Here is a 23,934-nt window from a genome sequence, read left to right on the forward strand (position 1 = left end):
TATTAAACCTGATAATGTTTTTTGTCAATAAAAATTGACATAAATTTTGACTTTTGTCATTCCAATAGGAAAAGTTATCTATTGTTGTAGTGAAAGGTGGGTTTTATAATGAAAACAAAATTACAAGAAATTTCAGTTTTGTTTGATATGACCAAGTGTTCTCTCCTCGTTTAGAATACTTAACCAAGTTTGGTCAATATTAATAGAGGATGTCGCAACACAGGAGTCATGGTGTAATCTAATATAGGCGCTTTCTTTTATTTTACTTTTGAAAAAGTTTCTTTATCTATGATAGGTACTACATTCATTCCATTTGACTCTATGATTGTCTGATATCCCGTTTCTTGTAGATTCAATTCCATTCAAGGTTTTGTTTTAGTTAAGTGTGATCTTAATGTGTTTTTGAGTTCTAAATATTGTTCTGATGTTATATTTTGTAGCTATTCGTTTGATTTTGTCAGATATACCTGGAATGTAAAATATAAAAAGGTTTGTAAATAGTAAAATCTGATTTTGATATCCAGATGGTTGTTCTCAATCTCTAAAACATTTATTAATAACAGTTTCAGGATAGTCATTCTTTTTTAGAACATCTTAATAAACAATTTTTTTTATCAAATTGTTTATCAATAAACTTTTTTTGCAATACACCTTTTTACCATTATTGGATGATTAGATTTGTTTGGGTTTTGGGTTTGTTTGAGTGTCTAAGATTTCGTTCGTTATTTTGTTCAGTTTCTGTTGTAAATTTGATTGTGGGTTCTATTGAGTTTATGTGTGTTAGAAATTGGTTGAGATGATCATTTCCGAATGGATATAGTGAGAAAACATCATCAACAAATTCATGGTTTATAATTATAATAATTAATGTTATTTTCTTCAAAATGTTTCATAAAAATATTACTTAATATTGACCATGGAGAACCCATTGCCATTCCAGAATTTTGTTGGTAATAATCATCTACATATTGGAAGTATGTTGTTTTCACACAAATTAGGACATATAGAACGTATTTCCAAAAAAATGTATGTTTACAATCCTAGTATCATAATTAATACTACGTAAATCAAGACTAATTGAAATTTTTGGTAATATCCCTTAAATTTAGCAATATTTCCGGTTAACAGACGACAAACTTGCTTTTATTGGTCTAAACTATTCCTTTCTCCTTTTTTCATTGTGTATTTTTAATCTAAAACTACTCTTCTGTTCACTTTTTCTGTTAGCAATTCTTTGAAAATTACTTTCCTGGTAGTTACCTGCAAGTTGGTGGAATAGACATACTAATGACAGTAATAGGTTTGAGAAGAGAGAGACTTATACTAATTTTGCAAAAACGTTAAACAAACATACAATAAAAAAAGAGTCAAAAACCATTTTCTAACAATAACCAGAAATAGTATTAATTTAATTTTTTGATTCCCTAATAGTGTTCAAGTGAAACGTCTAGATTGCGTTCACCTAGGCAGAAAAATGGAGTTTTCCTTCATTCTTCTTCATAGGTTAGTTCAATCAATCAATGAAAAACAAGTCAAACAAAAATTCGATTTTGTCAATGATTTCAAGTAGATAGCAACACTGCTGAGATTCAGACAATAGATGCACGGTACTAAATGATCATACAAAAAATGCTTTTCCAATAAATCATCAAAGTTTACATAAACTGAAACATTTTGCCAAAAATTATGGTAAAAATGTACTAAAGCATAGCCAAATCATACAACCCGGAGGATTTCAATTTCTAAAAAGCAAATTATTTAGTCGAAGCGACAAACCACAAAAATTACCAAGAACAATTGCCCAAAAGTAATTTACATTGCAAATTATTGATAAATTATTCGTTGAGCAGTTTTCCGCCAGGTTCAAAGTACCATTAATTTCGTAGCGTACGAGCCGAAAAAAATGATAAATAATAAACGTACCTACTCACGTAAGTACTCCTAATTGCCCGACGTGCTATTTTTATTAAAATGCGTTAAAAACAACATAATTTATTAAATTAATGAGATTTTTAGGTCACTGCCACTTACGACTACTAACTGATAAAGTACATCTAGGAGCAAGTGCGTTACAAATCCCGATGCAGCTGTTAACTAAATGGTTCTTTGACCGCATTTATCTATTTAATTTATGACAATTAGAGCCCGAGTTAGGGGCAACTAAGGAAAAAATTGAAAATGCAAATAAGTCCCTTGAACCTAGATGCCCTTCAGATCAAAAAACACCGCTAAAATCAGGCAACCATGCGTTTGGCTCTAATATCCCCATCAAATGAGCACAGTTATAATGGAGCAAACGAAAAAAAAATCTAGCACGCTATGTGTTTTCCATTAGGAAATTTGCAATGCGCAATTAAATCGGCATAATCAACTGCATTTACAAGTCCTAATTCTAAAAATAAATTCCTTACATAACGTTATAGCTTGTTATGCATTTTTTGCCACGTATAAGACTAGATTTATCGCCACTGTGTACATGTTATTACTTTAGTTTTATGTATGGAGTGGTGTGTTTCATATACAATATGAACAAAATGGTGTTCAGTTAACCTCACTAGGTTATTCACTACTACTTAATTACACCATGATTTTTAATAATTTAAACCTTCTAATGCAGAACTACTGATAAGTTGGCAGGCAACGGCCTGGTAACAGTCCAGTAGGTCTAAGTTGGTCTCTGAAAGTTGGATGATTGGTCACACTGTGCAATTTACGCATTGCACCTACTATATTACAATCAGTCCGAAGCTTTTGTTACAAATTATCTCATTCAGGCAGTGATTTCGTATATTCTGCATTGAAGATATTGTCGTACATCTGGCAAAGTCGGCCATGTGAATGTTTGGTAAAAAAATTAATATGTTGACAAAACCATGTATTTAATTCTAATCTCAAATATTCCTGCTAATATGGTGATAAAAACCTATACATATCGTTATGCAGTTTATTCAAAATTGATTAAGTAGTCGTAATGAAAAGAAAAGAGGAAGTGTTCCTTATTTAACAAATTTGCAATTCATACCGTTTCCTCCCGGATATTGTAGCACCATATGTGACTAACTTCATTGCTAACGGTAAAAAAACCGAAAATTTTGCCGTTTATATGTTATTAAATTGTTTACTTGTCTGTGTACATTTATAATTTAATACGAAATAATAACTATGATATTTGCCAATGATTATTGAAGAAACGTTGGCTTTGGTAATTTGTCTCAAAGATGTGTCCAAAATATCCACGTTGAATTTTTTAACTAAATAACTGTTTTGAATATCTAAAATATCAATTCTAATTAGCGATTTAATTAGATCAATTTGTATTCTCAATTTCCGATTTTTTTAAGTCAATAGAAATGAACAAAAAAGGATAAGAAAACGAAGACCCGTCGTAATCACCCAGATCGCCAGATTTGACCTCTGATCTATGAAAAGAAAAAGCGTGGTTTACACTGGAATTCCAATAAAGTTTGTCGGATTTAGAAAATAAAATTATTGGTGCGCTTGCCCTTGGATCTGTTTATGAAAGCAGAGGCCATGGGGGCGGCATATCGCATGAATCTATTGCTGCAGAGATTCTCTTAAAAATTAAAACCGGACAGAAATTGAAGAGAAAGAAAAAGAGCTCTGAGAAGAAAATCAAGAAAGTTCTCACAGGTCATAACCGTAAAAACTTTAAGAGAGTATCTGGAAGAACGTGAATGTTGCAGAATATAAACTCCAGAACAGCTGCTCTGTGAATGTGTTTTAAACCAATCTGCCTGCTGCACAATCTGCCTGTATGCAGAGTTAGCCACCCAAACCGTGCATTAAAGTGTATTAGAATCAAATATTTATAGATTCTGATATACAAAAAATTTTTAAGTTTTGGAATGAAGAAAAATTCGATGCGTGATATAGTAAATATTTTCATCTTTTGGTTTAACCAGAAGTAGATATCCACTTGTTTATTATAAATTTTCATTCATCATTTTTGGATTCTACGTCAAATTCTAGACATGAATAATAAAATTATGAATAATCATATCTCTATCTATTTCTGAGATATTTGTATATTGTTAAACTAAAAATAACGACGGTTTTGACAGAAAACTAGTTATTATGAACTTTATTATTGTTACTTTGTTATTATACACTTAATTAATAAATATAAATTACCAAACTGAAAGTTTCTGAATCAGCAAGTGCGCAATATTAGAACATCAAATATCTCGAAAACGTTCAACTTTTGAGATGCAAAAGAAATATATCTTTTTCAAATAAAAAGCATATTAAAATCATATTTTAGAACCGTAAGGCCATTTTAGTTGTGTAGAAAAAAGTTGGAGATTTTTTTAAGCAGCCGAGAAGGTTGCATCAGGCGCCCCCTATCAGATGACATAAAATAGATGACAGCATCACCTTATGCAAATTTTCAGTAATTTATATCAAATGACCGTGAAGATATGATAAAAAATTAAAAACTAAATTTCAACTTCAACTTACACCCTGTATATTCGAAACTATCAAATCAACAGTCAGATCAGGCATGTTTGCGACAGCTCGCCACCATTTCACGTGTAGTATTTCCAGTTTTCAAATTTTCCATTCCTTATGAATCACCCTGTAGCTATAAATTAATTCTTAAAATTAAATGAAAATAATTATTTTTAATTTATTAAATTATATCCCTAATTTCAGCAAAATTTTTCTTAACTTGCTTATTTGACAGTTGACGACCAAAAGTGATTGAAATAAAAAAATAGCTCAAATCATAAGCTTTTCAAAAATATGCCCATTAAGTGGCAGCGTTTGGTCGCTAGAGGGCGTCAAAGTCAAGCTTCACAATTCTTCAAAGTGATGTAACCACTTTTGCTTTAACCTAAAATAACTCAATTATTTTAATAGTTACGACAAAATGTCACTGAAGGTAAAATATAGTTCAGACCAAAAACTTTTCAACGCTGTATTCAAAAAAGGTCATTGGTGTGATAGTTTGACCGCTAGAGGGCCTCAAATTCAAGCTTTTTGACAATTTTGCTTTTAACACAGTTTTTGAGATAATTCCCGGAAACTAAAAATTGTTTTTCACTTTTTTGAGACACCCTGTACTCAGCCGCTAATCTGACACACCTTATATCACTTTTACATCCATTTTGCCCTAACTGTCACGGTTTTGGGGATGACCTGGAAATTATGTCAATTTTGACGGTTTTCAGTGCGTGGCACCTATAAAAAATGACATTTTTATAAATGACACTTTACGTCATTTTTGTATCATTAACCTGAAGGAATTTAAGCAGTAGAAGTTGATTTTAAAAATTCAAAAATTTTCTCTAAATAAATTTAAATGTTAAAGGTAAAGGGACAATTTTGGTTTTTAATTTTTCAAGGACAAACGGTGTCTGGTACCAAAAAAGGGCATAGAAGGTAAAATTTGCATCCCCTTAAGGTGCGTTTGTCGTAAAAATTTCACTCTGACTTGAAGCGTTCCTGAGATATTTCGCAAAAACTACAAAAAACCAAACTTTGACGCCCTCTAGCGGCCGAACCGGAAAACTTAGCCGTGTTTGCTCAATGTCACGTGAGAGCACCATTCATTAGCTTTCTTTTGTTATATGGCTCGTATATACAGGATGGTTCAAACAAGCGAGTTATTCAAGATTTTGTGGAAAGTGCACGAAAATGTTGCTCAAATTAGGAATTTCTGCTCGATTTGAGGGGCGGCCAATCAAGGCTGCTAGAGCAAAAACAGTTGAGTATCGATACAGGCATTTTACATCAAGTAGGCCTAGAATTTGACGTAGATCCCAAAAATCAAATAAAAAATGGGTCAACCAAGTTTGGTTTGTTGCTCAAATTTGGGACACCCTGTATACTTATCTAGGAAAAAACAAACTTTGCGACAATAAACCAAACATCAGCTCGATGTTTACGGTATTTTTTTTAAATTATTTTTTCGAAAACAGCTGAATATCGATATAGGATATGCTATATAAAAAATATCCACAAATTTACGTAGAATCCATAAATGCAACAAAAAATGGGGGTTCTCATTTGGAAATGTCAACTGGAAGGTCGTATTTCAATTTTGGGACACCCTGTATATCTAACTTTTTTCTAAAAAAATGCGCGTTAATCGAATTTTATCCATACTTTATGGACACACTGTATGTATTTGGTGTTATTGTAAATCATCAAAAATCAATTTAGGAACCCCACTGTTTTGAACCTGAAATCGTTTTGGATTTACCATCTCTTTCCAAAGATTTCTGATATCAGCAGACTGTTCAGTCCTGAAGATGACAGTTTAAACTCTGAGTTAAGTGTCATACTGTTTTCAGTGTAGTCCAGCAAATAGACTAACCAATTTAATTTAAAAAAATCACAATTTCTAATGGTTTACACAGAAGAAAAGTTTTAGCATCGATGCCTAATCATTTCTCTGAAAGAAACATTCCCAGAATTTCTGATACATGGGAAAGTCCTTGTAAAAATACAAATTTGAAATAACCTCACACCTCAGAAAGAAAATGGTTAATGCAGCTCAAGGGTGCTTTGAGCCTCTTAGAGTTTATAAAACTAGAACTTAAGCCATATTGTATGAAGATTATGGTTCTCCCTCATTACTTTTCCTACATAAAAACAAGTATGGTCAAGTAGACGGTCAATAACAACGGCTTACCGTTAACTAGTCTAACGAGTAGCTAATCAGTGATGGACTTCGTGTAAATATAGAAAAACACTTTAGATCGCGATCTACATAATTGCGGTTTATTATCAATGCACTGCTGACCATCACCCTTCGGAAACTACCAGGACGGAGGTGCAACAACTCTTATTCGATCAATTAACGTCTCAAAATCATTGTTCTACTGTAACTTTCAGAAAGTGTACGGTGGCACACTTAAACAACCACTCAAATTGTCCTAATATGAAAGATCAACAATCCTTAGGCAAAGACAGCTTATAGTGATTAGATGTTAGTAATTGAAAACGTAAATGGTTACATGGGGTAAATACCAGTAATGTTTCAAAACTTGTAAACATTTGGATAATTAGAAAGTTGAAAATACTTGTAATGGACTCCATTATCGTTTTAAATACCAACTGAACTGTCTTTAATCTCTACCAAACCCTTTAACTGGATAATATAAAATAGCTCAAGCGCCCATTACCATAGCTTAAAATGGGCACCCAGACGTAAGGTAATGAAATTCGTATTTCCTGTCTGGTGATTTCTTAAGTTTGACCGGTCATACGTAAATTGTTAGACTAAAAGAATCCGATTATGTTAGAAACACCTCCATATGAAACAGTGTTGTGGAATCATGGTCAAAGTTCTAAAAATACATCACAATGTGATTATCATCATAAAAAAAGAATGTGCAGTCAATTACACGTATTCAACCACAATACATGATTCAGGCTAATACTAACCAAGTGCAATAATACAATTACATGTATTGAAAAGTGCATAACGCTTTATAACCGCACGGTGTTTTAACGAATTGATATTTTGACCTTTAAAAGCAAACGAACCGTAAAAACAGCTGTAATCGACGAAATTTAATGCATTATCGCAAACAATGTTATCATTGCATAAAGTACACGACAAATCGATGAGCTTTTACAAGTTGCTTGTCGTGAACTTCATGTACAGGGTGGCCCAGTTTCGTTGGTTTTATGTGACACAAAGCAAATGATGATAGATAAAAAATAGGTCCAATAAGAATTTTTGACGTAAATTTCAAATTTCAAAGATGTTGAAGTAAGTTTTTTCAAATAGAACCCCTATACCAGATATGGAAATTTTGGAACTAAACCTCTTAAGTGGGATGTGTCAGATTTTTGCAGAAATGACGTCACATCCGTTTTAGACACACTGACACATGTCACTTATAAAGTTTATCTCCATCTTTGTCAAGAGCATTCAATTGCAATAGTTCTTCCTTATTACCATAGGATTAATATGTAGAATTTTGAAATGTCCATATCCATTCAATAGCACTTTTGAAGCTAATTCCCATAGCTTTACATATTTAGCTGCACTTAATATTGGGAAATTTCATGAAATATTTCCGAAATATTTCACTGTCAATAGTGTCAAATCTTTAATGAAATCTGACATGACCTATTTTCACTTTGATCTTTTGTTTTTTTTTTAACTTTGTTCTTGGCCTTAATCAATGATAAATTAATCAATACTAAAAAGTAAAACTAAAATGAGTAATTCTAAACTCTTTTACTACTATGTTTTGTCACTTCTCTGTCTTGTCATTGTCAACAATGTCACTTGAACAATATGAAATTTATGGGCCTTGAAATATTTCAAATATTTCATTTCTAGTGAAATATTGCACATTAACAACACTAGCTGCACTACGTTCTAAACAAAGACAAAATTATTAAAAACTTATCAAAATTATTATTTATTAAATATTAATAAGATTGTTTTTTTCTCACAAGAATTAGAGAAATAGAACATTTAGTTTATTAATAGAAGATAGAAAATATTAGAAAGTTACTTTTTTTATTTAGTTATTATTTTCATCTTTATTGTTCGAAAGCTTGGTGTGAAAAAACAAAATATACTAGAAATGCTTTCGAAGACATTGCCTCTTATGGAAAAATCAGTTTTTTGTTAATTTACAGTTTTATTAAAAAATAGTGGTGGTAAATATACCTATAAAACTTGATAGCATTGAGAAATCAACCTATATCAGGAAATTGACTAAAATAGGTTAGGTTAGGTGTTTGTTAGGTTTTTTTTTTGTTTTTTTTTGTGTTTTTTTTTTGTTATAGGTTAAGTGTTACATCGTTCCTTCTGTAACACTTGTTTTGACAGACTGATGTACTTAGCGCCATTTTCAGCTTAATTAAACTGAATCAGATGTAAATACAATCAAAACAAATGAATTTTCATTAAGATATGCATTTTCAGAAAACAATTAATTTGAGGCCTTACTTAAATTACACATAACAACTAATTTTTTCAAAAAAACACACAAAAAAGTGCAGGAATGGGTAAATGTATGTTGGTTAAATGGAGGCAAAGTTGCGGAATTTGGTGTTCAATCAAAATTCGATCACTTCTGGAGATATCCAAAAAAAATACGAAATTTCGAAAAAACGTTTAAATTTTATTGAAAGCTTTATTGACACTTTGCCATTGTAACTTTTTTTCCTCTAAAACCTGACATCGTCATATTTGAAATTCGACGTTTCGGTTTTTGCCAGCCATCATCAACTTTACTTTCTAAATGCGACCCTGTTTTTTTTAAGCAGTTTTTGAAAGTGTTTTGTTTTCTGATTTAAATGACGTAAGAGTTTTGTGAGACTTTGAGTAACAATCACAGTTTTTTCACTCTTCAGATGTTATACAACTTCCGAAGTTTTCATGGAAATCATAAATGATTTCATTAAATTTGAAATGTACACAGAATTTCCATTTAAAACATGTACCTATCTCTGTATGCTGTACTGCTACTAATTTTGTATTAATAGCCGGAAAAATACACTTTTATCAAAGTTTTCTAACCTAAAATTCAAATGATTGAATTTTTATGATGGCTGGCAAAAAGCCGAAACGTCAGATTTCAAATGTCGGATTTTTTGAAATGTTAAAACGGCATAAGATTGCCCATTGATTTGACAAATTGGGCAACTTTGTTTTCATTTAACCAACTCTTTTGTGGCACCCTGTATATAAAATAATATTACATATATTTTATGTATAAAATCATGTATTATACATGAAAAATGTATAAAATGTGTGTAATATTTCCTAAGAATGACATGACAAGTATGACAGTAAACGTCAATACTGTCACTTTTTTCCTTGAAACTCTTTAAGTAGGCCCCTAATGGCAAAAACGCCTTGATATAAATTTTTAAAAGATAAAATTTCCTACAACTTTTATAAATTTTTAGACATTGCAATTATTATTCTTGAAGGTTTCTAGATTTTTTGCAATATTTTTTTTTTTACTTTCTAAATAATACTTTTTAGTCTTTTTGCAACATTTCTAAATCTTTTTGAAGCTTTTTAGACCTTCTCCAACATTCTCGGTACTTATTAAAGGTTTTTAGACTATTTGCAATATTTTTGGACATTTTGCAAAGTTCCTAAGCCTTTTTCAACATTTCTAGAACTCATGGAACGTTTTGCAGTATTTTTAGTCATTCTGCAACATTTCTAGGACTCATTTAAGGTTTTTGAAATAATTAAATAATTTGGCAGTATTTTTAGACATTCTGCAACATTTATAGGCCCTTTGCAACATTTCTAAAAGTTTTTGATGGTTATTTTATTAAAACAATTTTAAACATTTTTAGACTGTTTCATTTTCATACATGTTCTGTCATATTGGACACATATTGGAAAACTCAAATAATCAGTTTCATTTAATTTCATGTTTTAAGTAGGTAGCTCTTCAAATAAAAGGGAGCTACTCAAAAATGTATAATATTCATGTATAAAACATTCTATAGATTACATATTCTGCATGAATAAAATATTGTATATGATCGTATTATATCCCATGAAAAAAACTCTTAAAATGATCAAACATAAATGCTAGTTCTAAAAGGTTATGCTTACATTGTTTTAGTAAACACTTGTTCTGACAGATTATACATGTGACAACCACTTTTTTAGCTTAAATCACCTAAATCATAAGTATACCCAGTTAAATCAAGTGAATTTTCATTAAATTTCAATGGAAATTTCCTAGAATAGGTTAAGTTTACATCGATCCCCTTGACATTCGTTTTGACAGACTAGACATATGTTTAGTCACATTTTCATGTTAACTGTACTAAATTAACCGAGAGAAAACAAGTAAATTTGCAATTAAATATTTCAAATTAAATTGCTTAAAATGGGTTAGGTTAGGTCTGTTCTTTGAAAATTACTGTTCAAGAAAACAAAATCGCAAAAAATGTGACCTCACAAGGAAGGAGAACATAGTAAAAATGTTGTGTACGAACTTGACAACAAAAAAACCTGAAAAACAGCAGAAGTCACCCTGTATACAACTTAATGATGAAAAATTTGTCGGCCAAAAAGTTTTACCCAAAATAAGAACCTTAATAAACGCAATTTACAGGGTGGTTAATTTTCTTTTTTAAACAACTACGTTAGATACCCTTGCAAATTCCCACACATCAAATTTTTTAGGTATTAATTTACTTCTCCTGAAAAAAAATATTTAGCAAAACGTCAACCGACTAAACGTCGTAGGTCACCCTGTAGCACAAAAAAACTTTGCACTATCCCCCACCATTTGATTAAAAATTTAAATAGCAAAGTTTATTAGGAAGACTTTTTTCTCAAATGTATGCATGCAATACGTAGTTTTGGAGGAACAACCGCGTGCACTGGCTTATTGGGACCACCCTGTACAGACCATTGCACGAATTGATACGAAAACTTGACACGTAAATTAACACTATCCGTAGGGGTTAACGGTCCATATTGTTTTTAATTTGGTCTAATAATAATAAAGAACGTGCCACACGTGCAGTTTCCTATAATAGGAGGAAATGGTGTCAATGTTCTGGTTACCATGGGCAATCCTGGAAACCACGTTTCAAAGATTTTTAGTAAATTATGATTATTTCAGTAACTAAATATTTGTGTAAACGAACGGATTAATCGATAATCGGTATCGGCGGTTCAATATTTATGGAATAAGTAATTATAGACTCGATAAGGTATTTTGGTACACAGACTTCTCGTCACACAGGTGCCGATCATCTTCTATTACTCAATTTTCAAGATAAGAAATGTAGGACGTTTTTCCGTCAGGATTAAGCCTTTTTACAGTATTTACCTGGGTAAATATTGTGTGTCAGAGATTTTGTTTTATTTCTACCACACTAGTACTACAACAAGTGTAAAACCATTTCGTTCTAACCATAATTCAAGAACATTTTCAGAAAAGTCAATTAGTCCATTTGAAGCAGCATGTGCAAACAAGTGTTGTTTTAGCCCTTCGACAATACATGAATACCAGCCAGTTTAACAAAGAGTGTGGCGAAAAAAACTACACACAAAAGATGGACGCCAATGAACTGAAGATGTAAAAATACATTTGCAAAATGTTGGTAAGCACTAGCTTTGTTACAGCCAACTGCTAAAATTGTCTGTTTTGTGTAAGTGTGGCTAATGTAATATTGAGCAAGATAAATCTTTTCAGTTCTGGCACTTTTTTCTTGAAAATCTTCCAGATCAATATAAAGGCTTTTCCCCACAGCTATTTTTATTTTTTATCCAAATTATTTTGCAGACCAACACTCTCAACTAGGATGGAAAAAATTTGTTTTAGGGTGCAAAGCAATATGACATCATTTGACAATTATTCACAATGACCAGTCAGAAATCAAATTTAGACCAAAGTTTCTGGGCTCACCCTGTATACACTAAGCAGTGCAGTGATCATTAAATACTTTAAAAAGTAAGAATAAAGTAAACATGTCCTATTGCAACTTTTAGATCCAGTTTCGTATACGTGGAGTTATTTCCAAAAAAGTTTTCCTGTCTTTAAAATACCTCACAATGCTTTTATTACTGTGCAAAATGCCTCATGGTCATAATGCCTCAAATTGCCTTGAAATACCTCGAAATGCCTTTAAAATATTTAAACTGCCTCAGAATACCTTAAAATGTTTACACATTTGTGGCATTCTTAAATTTAGATATAAGGCCCCTAGTTTTGAGATAATGATAAACCTTGATGAAATACACCGTTGAAATTAATTTTTCTGGTTACATGACAGTTTTTAGGTTAGATTAGTTAAGTAGCATGTCTGCTTTTACAATTTGTACATGACATTAATTAATGTCCTTTGACTATTGTCAGAATGTCATAAGAATTAAAATTTTAGACAGTTGTAAAAGCTGAAATTGTAAATTTTTTTATTTGAGTTTGCAACACTCACTGTAAAAGCCAGTTGACACCTGTCAAAAACAGTCAAAGTTTAAAAGTTGGAAAATTAGTCAATTATTATCATTTGTAATAAACATTAATTTATTTCAACCCAATATCATGTAACAAAGATTTTATCATAATAATTAGGTACATGTGCCTATGCTGTTCTGTTTTCAGTCAATTTTGTTATATTCAATCAAATCAATCAATCAATCAAAAAAGTTGCTTCATTGTTGGAAACTTAAAGTCAATGACAAAGCCCTGAAAACACATACAAAAATAGCAAAAAAAGAACATACATAACTATTAGACTACACATACAATATGAATCACACATAAATACACCTTACAATTATTAAAATAAAAACAAAACAAAAAGGCAGTTACCCTGTATAATAGAGGAGAAAGAGGATCAAAAACACAAACAGTTCCGCTTGGTCAATTTATGGCAGAACAAGGCGCATTGAGAACTGGAGTAGAATTCGTCCAGAGAATAGTACGCCCCGTCAAGCAAAAACCTCTCAGCCTCACGCCTAAATCCATGCGCAGAAGTCCTGGCCTCTCACGTGGAGAGAAAGGTTAATGAAAAGTCTCTTACCACCGTAAATAAGCGACGACTTAATCTTCTCCGTGTGAGGAATGGGAAGCCTCAAAACGAATCTACTGCGAGTCACCGAGCCGGAGCCCTCGGACAACTGACCCCCAAATTTGCCACGGACAAGACAAATCGTCTCTAAGATAAAAATGCAGCACAAGGTGAGGATACCATGTTCAATGAAGAGAGGTCTACATGAGGCCCTGTATCCAACACGACACAAGCACCTCAATGCTCGCTTCTGCAGGAGAAACATAGAATTGAAGCAGCTTCGAGAACAAACTCCTCAGAAAGCTATGCCGTAGCGGAGATGGCAGTCAATCAGTGCATAGTATGCACTCCTAGCTACATGGTAAGCCAGATTGCCAGAGATTACCCTCAATGCATGGCAACCCAACGCCAGTCTAGAGCACAGACCGTCCACATGCTCAGCGAATCGTCAATAATAAGACCAAGAAACTTGTTCATTCCAGGTGCTCACAATGGCTCACCCTCAACAAAAATCTCCTGCAATGAGCATCCAAAATGTAGGATCTTGGTCTTACTGATATTTAATGACAGTAAGTTGGAATTGCACCAATGTTTGATTATAGAGAGGTCCTCATCAATAGTGGCAGTCAATGAATCGGCACTCTTGCCGCTCCAAAGAATGGTCGCGTCATCAGCGAAAACAGTGAATTGTCCGTTAATAGGGAGCGAAACAATATCATTGATGTATATCAAGAACAGCAAAGGTCCAAGAACAGAGCCCTGAGGGACACCCGAAGTTAACAATAACTCTCCAGAACCATGACCCCCGCGAAACCACAACAAAGAAGCGGCTCGGAAGCCATAAGCTTCAAGCTTCCAAAGCAAGATCTGGTGGTCTACGCAGTCGAACGCCTTCGACAAGTCGCAAAATACCGTGGCCGAAATATCGCTGGAGTTCATGCGACCATACAGATAGCATCATTCGTGCCCATCGCTGGCCGGAAGCCAAACTGAGATGGGCTGAGAAGCTCATGACGCTCCAGAAACGACATCATCCGCCTCTGGACCAGCTTCTCCAGCACCTTAGTGCCGGAAGCAGGGCAATCGGTCTATAGTTAGCCAGGCGGGAGCGGTCACCCGACTTGTAAAGAGGAATAACCTGAGCCCTCTTAAGACATGATGGGAAAACTGCCTTAGAAAAGGATGCGCTGATTGCATCGGTGAGAACAGATAAAACATTGTCAGGCAGCGCAGAAACAACCATACTGTATGTGTATTGATACACCATACTGTCTACTGCAATGTATTCCTTAAAATATCGCAAAATTTCGTTGAAAGAAGCTTTATTTCGCTCAAAATTCTAATAAAAATATCTCAAAATGCCTCCTAATAATGGCCAAAAGACTTCGTAATAATGGAACAGTGCCTCATAATACCTCAAATTACCTGGAGTGTGTACACCAAAATCTCTTCGGACGTTCTATCCCTCGAAAAACAACCTTGAACTGAACTTAATTAAATTAAAGCTCAAGTCCTTGATAAAATAAAGATAATATGCAATTACATTCTTGACCAGGACTAACATATTATGTAGTAGAAGGTACAAGGTGTAACAGAATAATTGCATTGATAAAGAAGCTTCACTATCGTTTAATACCTGCACGGATTGCAGAAATATCCATAACATTAATACTATTATAAAATAATTAACGAATTAATGTTTTTATTTAGTTTTTTCTATTCGACTGATAACAACCAACACGCACGTGTGTTGAAACTAAACTTTGACACTACCAAACTTAATTTATTTAAAATTAAAAAACACGAAAACTACTGAAACGAAATACAAACATCATCTTTACAGCTGATTATTTTAATAATAATTATCAATGCTATACACAACAAACCAGGGGAGCGTAAATAACAACGACTTCGCTAACCAGCCAGCTGATTTTCCAGCTGATGAGCCAGGATTAAAAGCATGTAGCAAGTCTAATGTATACCCTTCATTTCATTCAATAAAACTCTCATTCTTGGTAGCAACTAACTTTTCTCTCCTACAGGGTAAGAGCGTGTAATTAAGTTTTTTTTTGCAACTAATTACCAACCCTTTACAGTAGTAAGTTAATTCTACAACCAAGTTAATTCTACAACCAAGTTAATTAAGATGAATTAAACTAGTAATAACTTAATCAAAACCACATTAACAAGTCTCCTGTAGTTTTCAGGTAAATGAATATTTTAGGGTTTAATTAATTTTTGTGGATATCATTAAGCAAGTTATGCGCATTAAGTTTGCAATACGGGTTCTTATGAATATTAATGCCGTTTTGGCCACCACCAAACTGTCAGCGACTATGGAAAACTGGTCACGTTTTAGTTCAAGATTTTTGGTTTACCTGTCAACCATAACAATCCAGATTAATGGTAGTTTGTGATTGGTCAAGACTTTTAGAACTCAAATTAAGAAAAATATGTTTAACTAAATGAAATTAATTAAACAGTGACCATAGGTTGCTTTAACTTAGGTTAGTAATCTGATCCAACTTTGGGCATTACTCATTAATGCCATATGAACCAAACAAATTTTATCTGACAACAGATAAAAACATCAACACATCTCCAGTTACTAATGTATTAGTAATACCATAAATCAGATGATAGCCCTGGAATGAAGCTGATAATGAAGGAAACAATAATGGAGTTACATACCACAACAATCATTAAGTAGCAGGACGACTACTGTATAGGTTTCCTAGTAAAAATGAATAATTAATGGTATGTACTTTAGAACTATTAGAAATGAATTTTGTTTGTTCTGTAATTCAAGTCAAAATTAAACAAACAAGTGACTTATTGATGATCCAATATCAAAACCTTAATGAAGGTCTAATTACACAACATTCCCTTTCAAAAACAAAACTTGAAACTTGAAAACACCTTAAAAGATAATTGAAAAATGGTTATGAAAGCTGAAAATATTGTGTCAAACTTGCACAAATCACTGAAATCAAAAACCTTAATGTTGCTAGAGATAAAAATAAAACCACTTGACATAAGTTTACCTTCTTTTACATCATTTTAAATTCAATTTTAAACAAAAAGATAAGGAATAAGTAACCAGTAACCTGCAAGCAATAAAGTTCATGTTGATTTTGTGGAAATATTTGCCTTTCTCATGGCTGTGTTCTGTAATATTCCTGTAAGTACCTAGTTTAAAAGTTGTTGTTTGACTGGATACCTAATCTAATCATTTTGTCTTGACTTAAACTAGAACTGCCCATAGGAAAACTGTGTAACTGACAGAGAAACATAGATAATTGCATGCATGAGACAATGACAGAAAAAATAAGAAAATATCCAATAGGAGTAGGCCAAAACTTCAAGGCAATGTTGGTAGAAACTTATCTAAATTCATCCATTGGATTAGAGGCTTATTTGTTATTGGCACTAAGTTACAGGGCACTTATCGCAAATAAATGGAAATTATTAGGCATGTACCTACTAGCTTATTAATTTTGCAAGTAATCTAGTGGACAAATTCAGAAATATGTTCGACAACATTGCAGTAAAATTTCAGCCCACTTGGACTTTTTTTAAGGTTGTCTATCTTTGTCTCATACATTCAATAATCAATGTTTTTCTGTCAATTACATTGGTTTGCTTATGGCCAGTTTTAGTTTACCACACCTGTATACAGTGTGTTCCAATTTAAATAAGCCATCCTTAATAATTTAAAAACTGTCATACCATGTATAGAGTAAGTAAGGTCAATTAACACATTATATGAAAAGCTTCCAAATCCCTACATAAACTCATATTTTTGCTTATTGATTTACTCAGACACCAGACTCTAATGCTAAATTACTTACCAAAGGTCTTACTAATTTTGGGAAAAAATTTGAATTGAAAAATTTTTTATAAAAATACTCAACAACAGACAATCAAAAACATTAGAGTTACCCCACTCATCTATAGTACACCTTAGGACAGTGTTTTTTTTTTTGGTAAATTTGGTGCAAATATAGTGAATTTGTATTCTGCTTTAACAAAAAAAAAAATGTCACTAAAGTAGTAGGATTAACATTAACACTACCTAGTTTAGCAGAAAACTTACATCATAAGTAGACTGAAATATCAAATAATAATAAAACAACACTTACCTTTATTGGTGTGCCATATCGAAATAAGTTTCTACTTTTGATTGGTGTTAAAGCCTGTCGATCATCACACTGAGTCTTGACATCTTCAATTTTCTCACCCAGAATTTCGTTCCTCAACAAAATGTTATAAACTGATGAGTCTCTGCTATTTTCACCATTTTCCCGATTGGACTTTTTCCCAGACTGGGGGGTCTTGTTTGGGTCAGGCATAACAGCAAAACTAGCTTCCCAGTTGTTGTTTGCCCTGCACGGAATGAACCTATCATAGTTTCCAACTGCTGGGGGTTTGACATCAAATAGGTTTCGCACTACTTTCAACTTGCTGGGCTGGAGAATTCTGTTATCACTACTCTCTGATGACATGTTGGCTTACTTTGAATAAACTTGAGTGTAAATGTGAAACAGTCAGTTTAAGGAGACACTCATAGTGGAAAATGTACCCTTTTTCACTGACAACTATCAGGTACTGTTTTCCTGTCAATCTGACAGTCAGATGTAAGCATAATTCAACCAGGACTAGGGGGCGGAAACACTGAACTCGCGAATATACAGTGTGGGTCAGTGGAGTCCTGATTTTAGCTGTTTAAAGACCACAGCCCCTTTAGGTACCTAGGCACTACTACAAGCGCAACTATGTCAACCAGGAACTCCCTTAATAACGTTGGAACCGATGTTGATAAGACCCCCTTCACCATATAGATAATATACCACAACAAACTCAAAACTTTATCCTGAGAAACTAATTAACAATTGCCCCCACCATTTAGCTGGGCTTTAAATTTAAATGCTTCAATAAACAATATGGCCGTTGAGTTAGACTTGGCAGGTGACAGCTGAAATATGTCACTGTTTTGGTAGCAAATGATTATCTGATACTCAACAAATAATAGTGAAGTTGTCACGTGCATAAGCACAGAATCTTACAAAGGTTGACACGTGACTCTGGGATTGAACGACTCACATTTGACAGTCACATTGTTGACTTCGACGGCTGCCGACAATTTACTTCACGCATTTGTCAACAGTCGTCACTTCTTTTTCGTTGCCGACAAGGAATCGTCAACATGGGTGAGTGTCCTGCCGAATATTTTTAATCATTTTTATGTAGTGAATATGCATTTTGCTTGTGTTTATAAAGTCTGAAGTGTTTCTAAAATCCTCTTTGTGAATTCCAAATTACTTACTTTACTGCTTACCAAATGTAAGGTGATTTTCCTTACCCGAAACTTCCGCCTAGATTCAACTTGCTCATAGCAATTACTCCACTTTACCTAAATCTTCAATCATCGTAAAATATACGGGCATTTTCCAGTGCTTTTCGTGTTTTGCAGCCTGATTTTTTCATTAATAAAGTTTGTGAGTCGTTATTACAGCGTAAAATTAAGTTTTCATTTAACTTTGGGGGAAAAAATACATGGCCAATTTTACAAGTGTTTGCTTCTATTTTAGGAAAACCCCGTGGTTTGAGGACAGCCAGAAAGCACGTCAATCACCGAAGAGATCAGCGATGGGCTGACAAAGACTACAAAAAAGCCCATTTGGGGACTAGATGGAAGGCCAATCCCTTTGGTGGTGCTTCTCATGCCAAGGGTATTGTACTTGAAAAAGTGTAAGTTTTTGCATTTTATTTGCTCAAGTCTAGTGTTGCAATGTGTAAATTGGCAAATAGTCTTTAAAATATGGATATAACCTTATTTCTAGTTCAATATTCACTATTCTCCCTATATTTACTATTAATTGGGACAAAAGTGCAATAACTCAGGTTTTTTTTTTCGACTTTTACTGTATTATGCTTTGTTCAAATTTCAACAAACTCATGTGAACATGAAGGAATAATTTAATTTACTAAACAGCAATTTATAACCCATACAATGAATCATGAAACTAAACCAAACTAATGTGAAAGTAATGATAAAAGAGTTCAAAGACTTGATGCCTTCCTATTTTACAAGATTGTGTGATTTGCATTAAGTTATATTGTGGGTGCTTTGTCTAAGTTACAGCACTTCAACCACTGTAATGCTACATTAAACCACCAGCTCTGAACCATTGGGTAGTCCTTTTGATGGATTAACCACTCTGATATGTGCTGGACATTTAAACATGAATCAGAGAATGCTTTTGGGTGTTGCGCAGAATTTCCTTGTGAATGGTGTTGTTTAAGAGCCAATCACAGGAGAATTCTGTGCGACACTGGAAGTTCTTGCAACAAGTAATGTTTTTATTGTGATAAAAACTTCAAAACTACCTTTTAGTCTGTTGTTATTCTAAGTGGCTATTTTTTTTTAGAGGTGTTGAAGCCAAACAGCCTAACTCTGCCATTAGGAAGTGCGTGAGGGTGCAGTTGATCAAGAACGGCAAAAAAATCACAGCATTCGTACCCAGGGACGGTTGTTTGAATCACATTGAAGAAAACGACGAAGTGCTGGTTGCTGGTTTCGGTAGGAAAGGTCATGCTGTAGGTGATATTCCCGGAGTTAGGTTTAAGGTAAGGAACAGTTTAACAAATAATTTATCTATCAAAGAGTTATTTTGTAATGATGAAAATTATTCAGAGCCAATCCCATGACATAAAGTGATTATACTGAATTTTTTTGACTGAATTAAAGTTCTAGTATTTAGTAAGGTATTTTGTCAAAAATATTGTCTACATTGTGTTTGTTTATTTCAGGTTGTTAAGGTAGCCAATGTATCCCTTTTGGCTCTGTATAAAGAGAAGAAGGAAAGACCACGGTCTTAAAATATAAGTATAAAAAATTGTGACATGGTTTTTTATTAAAAAATCAAGTTTAGACTTGCAATTGTTTTTACTACTATTATGTCCTATCCTCTCCCAACCTTTACCCTAAGCATAGACTAAATGATAAGTACCGACAGCCAGCACAATGTGGTTAAAGTAGCACCGAAAAAGGATGTCGTTTACCCATTAAGGGCTTCCTAATGTATATCCATCCCCTGCTTCAGTTGTAGGTAAACTCTAAGAGATGGCGCTAATACAGCTCGACATAGTTGCCAACTTTTGCAGTATTTTCTATAATCGGCTTTCTTTTGCTATCCCATCTGACTGCGTAAGAAAGCTTGATTTTTTCAAACACATTTTAGTTAAATTACTCGTATTTTGAAAACTAAAGATAAGAATTTCTGGTTTGAAATATCGATAATAAAAATTCTATTTATTTTAAAAGTCACAAAACTCTTTTTTTAACGCCAAAACAAAATCCTGAAGGTCACGTGACCGTTTTTTTAGTTTTAGACTGATACACTAAATCACTTATCTATTTGTAAGATTAAAATATCATTTTTAAGTTCACGTGACAGTTTTTATGTTTAGACTATTTTTTTTCAAATTCCGTGACTTTTTTAACGTTAAAACAGATCCCTGAAGGTCACGTGACTCTTTTAAGATTAAAAATGGAATTTATAATGTCACCTGACAGTTTTAAATGTCATTTGAAGGATCACGTAATCGTTTTTCAGTTTAAACTGACATTTTTAAAGGCAAGTGACCCTCTTTACAGGGCAAATGGCCACGTCAAAATTTTCAATTATTTCAACGTCAAAATGAAATCCTTAAGATCACGTGACTGTTTTAGGTGTCAAAGTATTATTTGAAGAGTCACGTGACTCCTTTTAATGTGCAAATAGTCACGTGACGATTTTTAATACTCACAATTTAATTTTTAGTCCACGTGACTCTTTTAAGATTGAAAATGGATTTTATAATGTCACATGACAGTTTTGAATGTCAAAATGTTATTTAAAGGATCACATGCTCGTTTTTCAGTTTAAACTGATATTTTTTACTAAAGACACGTGACTGTTTTAGATGTTAAAAATATTATTTGAAGAGTCACGTGACTCTTTTTACAGTTCATAAAGTCGCATGACGATTTACAATTACAATGCTGAAATTGTATTTTTAAAGGTCACGTGACTCTTATTTAATGCCAAAACGGAACCCATAGATCACGTGACTGTAAATGACAAAATATTATTTGACGGGTCACGTGCCTATTTTCAATAATTAAATTTAATTTTAAAGATTACGTAATCCTTTTTCAGTTTTAAAATCTAAATTTCGTGACTCATTTTAAGGTACAAATGGTTACGTGACTGTTTTAAGATTAAACATGGAATTCATAATGTATTAAGTATAAAATAACCCTTAATGAATATGAAAAATAAACTAACAACAAATAACTAAACTAAAAATACAAGGAAGTGAAACACAATAATTAAAGAAAACACACACAAAATCTGTTGTTTTTTGTCTAGAAACAAAACAAAAAATGTGATTCGTCAGCTAGACAACGCCGCATTAAAACTGATGACAACAGTCAAAAGATCGCAATTGCTAGGTCTGTGGCTTTAAAATTACGAGTATATGCGTTTAGTGGTGCCATCTCACGCTGCTTGCTTACTTAAATTAATTTTCAGTTCCATTGCCATTGTTTGTCTATACTTATCATTTAGTCTATGCCAATACTTTTCTGACAACTGTTTAGTTTAATTTTTTACAGTAAATGATTGATAATCGAAATTCTTTAATTTATGCAAAATATATGCAGACTGCAGAGATGCGGTGAAATGCATAATAATCTCAATTGACTTTTGCATCAAACCTACAATACTTAGGTTTTTAACATAATTTATTAAACAAATATTAGAAAACATCTTTGGAACCTTAATAAGTAATCACATTTAATTAAGCTTAAATAAAAGGTTTACAAAGAGCTATTGTATGATCAATACCACAGAATACATTTTGTACAACTCCGCCTAAAGACACTTTAAAAGGAAAGTACTGGTCCTTGTTATTTCCTAAACCTAAACAGCCATTCTTATTTCGTCCCCAAGTGTACAAGTCCCCCAAATTTGTTACAGCTGCTGCATAATTAAGACCACAAGCTATCTCAACCACTCTACTGTTTGGCTGAAAGTCATTTCTGCCGAATAAAGTAGCAGGAATTTTCAAAGGTTTTACTGACAATTCTACATTTGGACCCAAACCAAGCAGACCGTATCCCCATGAGTAAACTTCTCCACTGCAAGTGAGTGCTAGACAAAATGAACCTGCAGTGGCCACACTTTTTATTTCACCTAAATGGTTTACAGCTTCAACCCAAGTGGGATTGGCTAATTGCTGGTCTCCAGATGGGCATGTAATTTGCCCATATTCAGTGTTACCCCAACCAAACACCTCATGTTTGTTACTTACAGCTAAAACAAAATCTGACCTGCAAGCCAGTTTTACTATACATTCATTTTCAATATCACCCTTAAGTTTAGTGAAATGGTCACAATTATTGAAGTGACCAAGACCAGTTTGTCCATCAGCACCCCACCCACAAGAATATACACCCCCATCTTCTGTTAGTAACATTGTATGATCTTGTCCACATTCCACATCAACAATTGCCTTATCCTCAATATTTTTTATATGGTTTATTAGATTGCTTTTTGAGTAGTCTTCATCTTTAACAATTTGTCTCCCACACTGACCATAGGCATTATTACCCAACAAAAACAAACCTTCATCAGTTATGGCAGCCATATGTGCCCTACCAGCTGAGAGTTTTTTCACACTTGAACTACTATCTTTAAGAGGTAAAGAAATTGGTTGTGGATAAAACACTATACCCAAAGGGTGCCCAGTACGAACCTCATGGTACCCAATCTGAGAATCAGTGTTGATACCTGATCCATAAAGTTTCACATCTGTATCACTATTAACTGCAAATGCGGAAAAACCAAATCCTGCGGCGGCCGTGGTAACTTCAAATTTCTCTGCAAAAGGCATTCGTTTAGGGGCTTCGACGAGCGAGACGTTCTTATCCAGCAAGCCTTTTAGTCCTAGGGCACCTGTGTGAATGTTTCCCCATGAAAACAATCTTCTATAGGTTTTTTTGCTTTTCTTAAATTCGCTTATCGGTACGTCATTTACGTGAGCTGGGTTTATGGGGTATTTTCTTTTAGGTCCACCCAAACACCTCACACTCATTAAAGATATAGGGGCTCCTAGTTTTGGCAAGGTTCGACATGAGCTTAAACAGGCCATGTTTGTTTTTCGTTTAGTGATGTAATGGGTGAAGTCTCATATTTGTTGAGCAAATAATCCAACTAAAATTTTATAATAGATTCCTATTAGTTTCTTTTTTAATAAGAAAAATTGATTTTGAAAATTACCTCTAAACACAAACTTAGGTTAAGTTCAGCACACAACTCAACAAAAAAAACTAAAAAGAAGAGAAAAGAAGAATTGTAACTAAAATGACACATCATAACCTCACTTTTCTTT

General features: G+C 33.3%; 3 protein-coding genes across 3 annotated transcripts in view; 1 reads left to right on the top strand and 2 right to left on the bottom strand.

Annotated features, from left to right (window-relative positions):
* fzr (fizzy and cell division cycle 20 related) overlaps window positions 1–18,445 on the bottom strand; it is a 38,801-nt gene extending 20,356 nt beyond the window's left edge. Inside the window, exon 1 of the mRNA XM_081996218.1 lies at window positions 17,637–18,445. Coding sequence (XP_081852344.1) covers window positions 17,637–17,999 — 363 coding nt within the window. The 5' untranslated portion in view covers window positions 18,000–18,445. The remainder of the gene's footprint in view (window positions 1–17,636) is intronic.
* Window positions 18,446–18,560: 115 nt separating this feature from the next.
* Window positions 18,561–20,428, top strand: RpS23 (ribosomal protein S23). The gene is made up of 4 exons (XM_081996250.1): window positions 18,561–18,704; window positions 19,086–19,245; window positions 19,926–20,124; window positions 20,308–20,428. Exons 1-4 carry the CDS (start codon window positions 18,701–18,703, stop codon window positions 20,374–20,376), a joined length of 432 nt encoding a protein of 143 aa, XP_081852376.1. The 5' UTR covers window positions 18,561–18,700; the 3' UTR covers window positions 20,377–20,428.
* Window positions 20,429–22,240: 1,812 nt separating this feature from the next.
* Window positions 22,241–23,931, bottom strand: LOC145740618 (RCC1-like G exchanging factor-like protein). Its single transcript, XM_081996228.1, has 2 exons — window positions 23,823–23,931; window positions 22,241–23,756 (listed from the first exon to the last, which is right to left on the bottom strand). Exon 2 carries the CDS (start codon window positions 23,692–23,694, stop codon window positions 22,348–22,350), a length of 1,347 nt encoding a protein of 448 aa, XP_081852354.1. The 5' UTR covers window positions 23,695–23,756; window positions 23,823–23,931; the 3' UTR covers window positions 22,241–22,347.
* Window positions 23,932–23,934: the final 3 nt, after the last annotated feature.

Source organism: Ips typographus, linkage group LG2 (genome assembly GCF_016097725.1).
Source record: "Ips typographus isolate SLU linkage group LG2, UJ_Ityp_2.0, whole genome shotgun sequence".
Taxonomy (NCBI): Eukaryota; Metazoa; Arthropoda; class Insecta; order Coleoptera; family Curculionidae; genus Ips; species Ips typographus.